This window comes from Aplysia californica, unplaced genomic scaffold, assembly GCF_000002075.1.
Source record: "Aplysia californica isolate F4 #8 unplaced genomic scaffold, AplCal3.0 scaffold00471, whole genome shotgun sequence".
Lineage (NCBI taxonomy): Eukaryota > Metazoa > Mollusca > Gastropoda > Aplysiida > Aplysiidae > Aplysia > Aplysia californica.
The window spans coordinates 287,604-293,457 of NW_004797741.1; the positions used below are offsets into that span (position 1 = coordinate 287,604).

At 40.6% G+C, this 5,854-nt stretch overlaps 1 protein-coding gene across 2 annotated transcripts in view; it reads left to right on the forward strand.

The window, feature by feature from the left end:
- LOC101856042 (protein shisa-5) overlaps positions 1-3,795 on the forward strand; it is a gene marked incomplete at its 5' end in the record, with an annotated part of 7,981 nt that extends 4,186 nt beyond the window's left edge. Inside the window, 2 exon segments of one of the 2 annotated variants that reach the window (XM_005105441.3) lie at positions 144-358; positions 1,399-3,795. In XM_005105441.3, coding sequence (XP_005105498.2) covers positions 144-358; positions 1,399-1,604 — 421 coding nt within the window. 2 annotated transcript variants of the gene reach the window in all.
- Positions 3,796-5,854: the final 2,059 nt, after the last annotated feature.

The following is a 5,854-nucleotide window of genomic DNA, read 5'->3' on the forward strand; positions in this document are numbered from 1 at the left end:
GGGTGTTCTAGTTGCTTGACATAATTTTTTCTGTTTTCATTTCGCCTCAACTGTTTTAGTTCTATTTATTTGGCAATTCGTTCCTTTCTCCCTGGCGTCTCATCTGTTTTTGTTTTTGTTTTCCCCTTGCTGTCCTCCCCCAGCCACAAGGACCCCCACGGTGGCAAAGCGTTTAAGGTGGTCACCATCGTTCTCGGAGCTGTCATTGGCCTCTTCATCGTGGTGGTCGTCAGTATCATCATCTGCAAAAAGAAGACGCTGAGGAGAAGACGTGCTGGTGTTGCTGGGCCTCCTGAGTTGGTCCCGGAGAAGACGAAGACTTATTTGGCAGAGCCACCGACCTACGGCGGGAAAAGTGGTATTACCTAGCTCAGTACAACGAGGAGTAGTTGGTCGTTTGATTGTCCCATGATAACGTTGGTTTTTTGGTGGTTATGAGAAGGAGGAGGAAGGGGAGAAGAAAATGGAAAAGGAGGAGATGGAAAGGGAGAAAAAAGGAGGGAGGAAAAGAGGGAGGAAGAGAGAGAGAGGGTAAAGATGAAGAGGAGAAGGTGAAGATGGGAGGAGGAAGGGAGGAGGAAGGGAGGACGAGGGGAAGGAAGAGGAGAGGAGGAGGGAAAGCGAGGGAGCGGAGGAAAACGAGATAAACAAAGAGGATGACAATGTGGATGAGGGTAAGAAGAAGTGATGATTACTATTACAAAAGTGAGAAATAAAGGAAGACCTTAAAATATGGGGGTGTTAGAACAAAGATGTGTACACACTTTTCAGTGTGTAATGATTGGTTTGTTTGATTTTTTGATTTTTTAGCCTCAGTTTCTAAATGAAGTTTTTATTTTTAACATTTCAATGTATTTTCAGAGCCTTGTTAGGCCTCGGAGCTTTAAGAATGAACAAAGAAAGGAGAAAGTTTTAAAAAGGATAGTTTGGACAAGTGGGTAGGGGGTGATAGCGAGAATACTATCATTTAAAAAAATAATAGAGCAGAGATTAATTACGTTTTGGCATCTGATAGCTCTGCGTTCCTCTGTAGTCGAGACACCGGCGTCCGTGATGTTGCACTTAGGCTCATCTCCTTGCATGCACGAAACCCGAGTTCCATTCTCCTTTGGGGAGAATTTTGCCTGAGCATCTCGGTCTTTCTACAAGGATGTTGTATCCCTCTCTGCCTGGGTTAGCACTGGCAGACAGGGTCGAAATCCGCATCTTAAATATTCTATAGTGTGTCGATTGGGGTGTGAAAAGACCCACATTAAATTAGTAGGTTGGCACTGACAGGCAGAGTCAAAACCCACCTCCTAAATAATCTAACTCGATGGATGTGTTTTTTAAAATGCCCACATTAAATAAAAATTGTCGAAAATTTTCCAACTCTCGCCTTTCTTTCACCTCGTCAAGGTGACCCGTTCCCACCAGTGGAGCCTCAGAAACCCCCTCCATACGTCATCAGCGGAGCCGCGCCTCCTCTCTACAACCTGGGCCCTTACCAACTGCCCGTCGACGACACCGCCTCGCCCACCGCCCCACCCTCCTACTCCACAATAGATCTGCAGGAGGCTGCGGGCGGGAATGTGCTGCAGGTTCGCCCCGCCGAGGAGAAGTGAACCAAGGATAGGGGAAGACGTCTGTAGTTCTGTGAGCGAGCTGCTTGGCTGTACATTGCGTGTTTGAGAAGATGTTCGCATATTTTGGCTCATTTTGCAAATAAGTTGCATAATATATCTCATGGGATGTGTACATTAATTGGCTTTCCAAGGGTTGGGGGTTCATACTAGTAAACCTGAATGAAATAAATGTACTGTAACCAGGAACGGGGGGGGGTTGGAATAAAACACTCAAAGCTCTGTGAACGTATAATATAAGTCCAAAGTTGATGGTAACCACCCACATTGCTTTATTCCATTAAAGCGGAAAAAATCCCCCAAAAAATACAGCTGTTAGTCTGCTATGTCATCCAAATTATTCTCACTCAGACGTTGCCATTCAGGTTTACTTGCAACCATCCTTGATGCCCCTCGGTCTAGTCCAAGGGGCGGGTAATAAACTAAGTAAGCAGGAGACACTTTGACGTTATTCACTTCCAACGGCCAAAGTTTTTGAAATTAGCAGTCGGGTCTCTTCGGCGTCTTAGGGTAAATAAGAAGGATTTAGTGATTGTCTTTTTCAAGAGAGTCACTAGGTTTGTCCTAAATCTCCACTTTACCCTATGTGGTCCTGAAGTTAAGAGTTAGGAATTTAATTTTGGAATTCTGAGGCACTGCTGGGGATATTACTGAATGATCTGAAGGCCACATTTTAACGAATCACAAAACCGTTCAGTTATATCACCATGGGTAATATTCTGGTCAAATGAAAGACATTAAATACTGAAAGTGTTCTTTTATTGTAAAGAAAAACAGCATTTCCATGGTCGTGTGCACGCCCAGTTGGAAAACTCCGTGACAGAGTCTGCAAGATGACAATAACAAATGAAATGAATTCTTACTCTTAATATTCGAATAAAGGATGCTGTTTGGTTTCCTGCATACCAAATACTATTTGAAAACTGCTTCTAAATCTTTTCTTTAAAATGCAGTTGAAGAGATAAGTTGAAAAATGCATTAGTTGTCCATTTATCGAATGTTAGTCTGCTTGGTGCATAAATGTATTTCGTCAGCCATGGCGTCTGTATCAGTCCTAAAGAAAAGTTAACAGGAACATGCGCTGCTCCAGGTGAGCCTACTAGATTACATTCTATTGTAGAGTTCGGCGCATCAGCAGCTGCGTTATCTCCACACGTTGATACACCAAATTGTTCGCTTACTGAACGAAAGACAAAACGTGATCGGTGTTATACGTTGTTGTAATCTATTATTGAAATATTCTCTTCTACGGTATCTTTCCTTCACCCATCCTAACCGACCCCACCTCTCTCGCCACACACAAGTGGGCAGAGAAACAATAAACTACATATGCAAAAGCACACAAACAAGTTGTTAAGAAGAATTGCGCACAACAGTTGATATGAAGGAAAAATTATGTAAATAAAAGGTCGTGGCTCCTGGACCAAAATCACAACCTGCCCACCACCGCTGAAAACATTGGCTCGCGATAACGAGACAGGAACGCTGAAATGCTAACACATATCATGTGTATGCGTCTCTCTCCAAAGTGCGGAGTTCCTGAATCATTTTTACCATATCTAAGAGTTCTTCACGCCATCCATTGTCCTTGGCGTTTGGCATGTCAGACTGGATAGGCCACCAAAAGGAGCACACCAGTATCACATACATGTTGGATTTGCATAATGTGAGGAATGTAATCTTTTTCATATAGTTTGGTTTTGTTGTGGTATAGTACCCCTTATTTTACTCAATGACCAATTTCAATATTTTCAAATGTTTCTAATATAACAGTATTTCTGTGTTTACGGAATTATTAAATTTCACTTTTGCTTTGTTTTGGTGTTTGGGTTTTTGTTTTTGTTTTTTGTTTTTTTTTCGTTTTTTTTTCTTTGTTTCTGGGTTTTTTAATTGTATTTTGGTGTTTTTGGGTCTTTTTTCTTTTGACAGCTAAATAATAAAACCCACTCTTAACAGTGACTTTGTTAGTTCTGTTGTTTTTTTTACAACAGTATGTCACCATAATTTTCTTAAACTTCCTGAACCCATGTGTCCCAATTTGGCGTTATCTTTTGTAAGATTTGATCAATTTTTGGCAGCATCTGTTAAAAATGTTTTAATGTCGAGAAATGTTACCACGAAACAACACAGATTAAATAAACTGCAGTGCTGGGTCAGTTTCTGTATAAATTTATTGCCGTCTCAGGGTTTTTCTTTTGCTTATTTCCCGTGGCTCTAGTAATCGGTGCGTTCTGGGCAGAGTGTTTCCAAGTTTGTCCATTTCGTAAACAATTTACCGACGCTTGGTTAATTTATTAATAAAATTTCAGTCAAAATTACATTTTACTGATCCCCTTTGGGAAATTTGGGTTACAGTGGCAAACAGACTTACATAAATGCATAACTATGAATACATGCATATATCAATACGTACATACAAAAACACATACATAATTACACAATATTACACCAAAACAGAATTATTTCACTAACATGCCATTGCTGGTCGCCACAGTGCAGCGCCTTGCGTTTTCAGCCAGGTTTGTCGTGCCTTGCTCAAGGACACACCCCAGTGACCACCCGTCTAGGACGCCACTTGCTCAAGGACACACCCCAATGACCACCCGTCTAAGCCGACACTTGCTCAAGGACACACCCCAGTGACCACCCGTCTAAGCCGACACTTGCTCAAGGACACACCCCAGTGACCACCTATCTAAGCCGACACTGTCTTGCTTGACATTACTTTTGAGTCTGACTCTGGGGCCCCTTGGACTTTTTGGAGTTTACTGTATGAGTTAGTTAGAAAAGGCACCAGAGGTCGACGTTTTTGTCCGTGTCTACAATTAGCCTAAAGCGCATGTTCTAGTAGTTCGCCTCCTTGTGCGCTGAAAGTGATGGGTGTGTGACTGTCATCTTGAATACGCTTTCTTCAGCCACGTGGTCAATCTTGAAAACGCAGAAGCATTTTTCTCAATTTCCTTGCGGGTTAACTGTATATTTGTGCAGTTGTTTGTTTTCTGTGCGGTTTAGTAACCCATTTGAGATTTTTCAAAACATAGCTCTAGGTATTTCGACAATATGGAAAAAGTCCGAACAAGAACAGGATTTCCACAGTTAATGAAGGGTTGTATTTAACAAATTACATTTTATTGCATCAACGTATTCTTTTACCAGATGTTTAATAACAATGTACATGTTCTGGTGTTACTCTTTAAAAAAATCATTATGATATGTGGAAACCGTATTATAATAACAAAGCAAAAGCAAGAACTTCTCCAGGACTTACTAACACACCGCAAAAAAGAGACATGCACTTGGACTTTTTGGAGACCTTGCTGGTTTCTATGGATCTCGAAAGAATATTAACACTGCGTATTTCAGGTATAGTAAAGTAGTGTAGCAGGGATATAATGCACCTTTCAAGAGTATAAAGTTATTTTAAAAGTTCAAGCTTAGATTTCTTAGCTATCTCTTATAGCACCGAGTCAAATGAAAGAAGACGCCATGATTTATTGAGGAATTTAATGTTGTGAGAAGAAAAACAAGATGAAGGACGTACCCTTGTGGTCTTGGACTCTTTCCTGGCATGCCGAAAAGCTACGTAGACATATTCTTGTAAGTAGTTTCACTCATAAATTTCAAGATATTGTTAAGCCAATTCTATATAAACACACACACACACACACACACACACACACACACACACACACACACACACACACACACACACACACACACACACAAACTGTGATTCTGGAAAAATAGGTAGTTTTTCATGCAACAAACAATTTGAGAATTTGGCTGGGTATCACCCATCTTGGGTATCACAAATACATTTTATATAGCGCAAAGCTCTTTTGGTGTGGTTCACTTAGCCTGAGATTTTTATCGAGATCAGAAGATTTTAGACGCTAGTTTATATACATATAGTGAAACATGAGCTATATAATGTCTCAGTCTAATGACCCAATCAGGTGGTTATACAAGTTAAAACAATTTCAAGAAAATAATGAAAGAATTTACACGTGGACAGTGCTTCGCTGTATTCAGAACACAACTGATTCTGTTTCATTTGAAAGCAAAAAACTAGAAACGACATTGTATTGTCAAAGCCATTGCTATGGATTGTCATTTAGCATTAAATTGTGTGAATGATTGTAGCAACTATCAGCAAGCATCTTATCATCGATACAACACTTATTGCTTGATCAGCATCATCATCATCATCATCATCATCATCATCATCATCA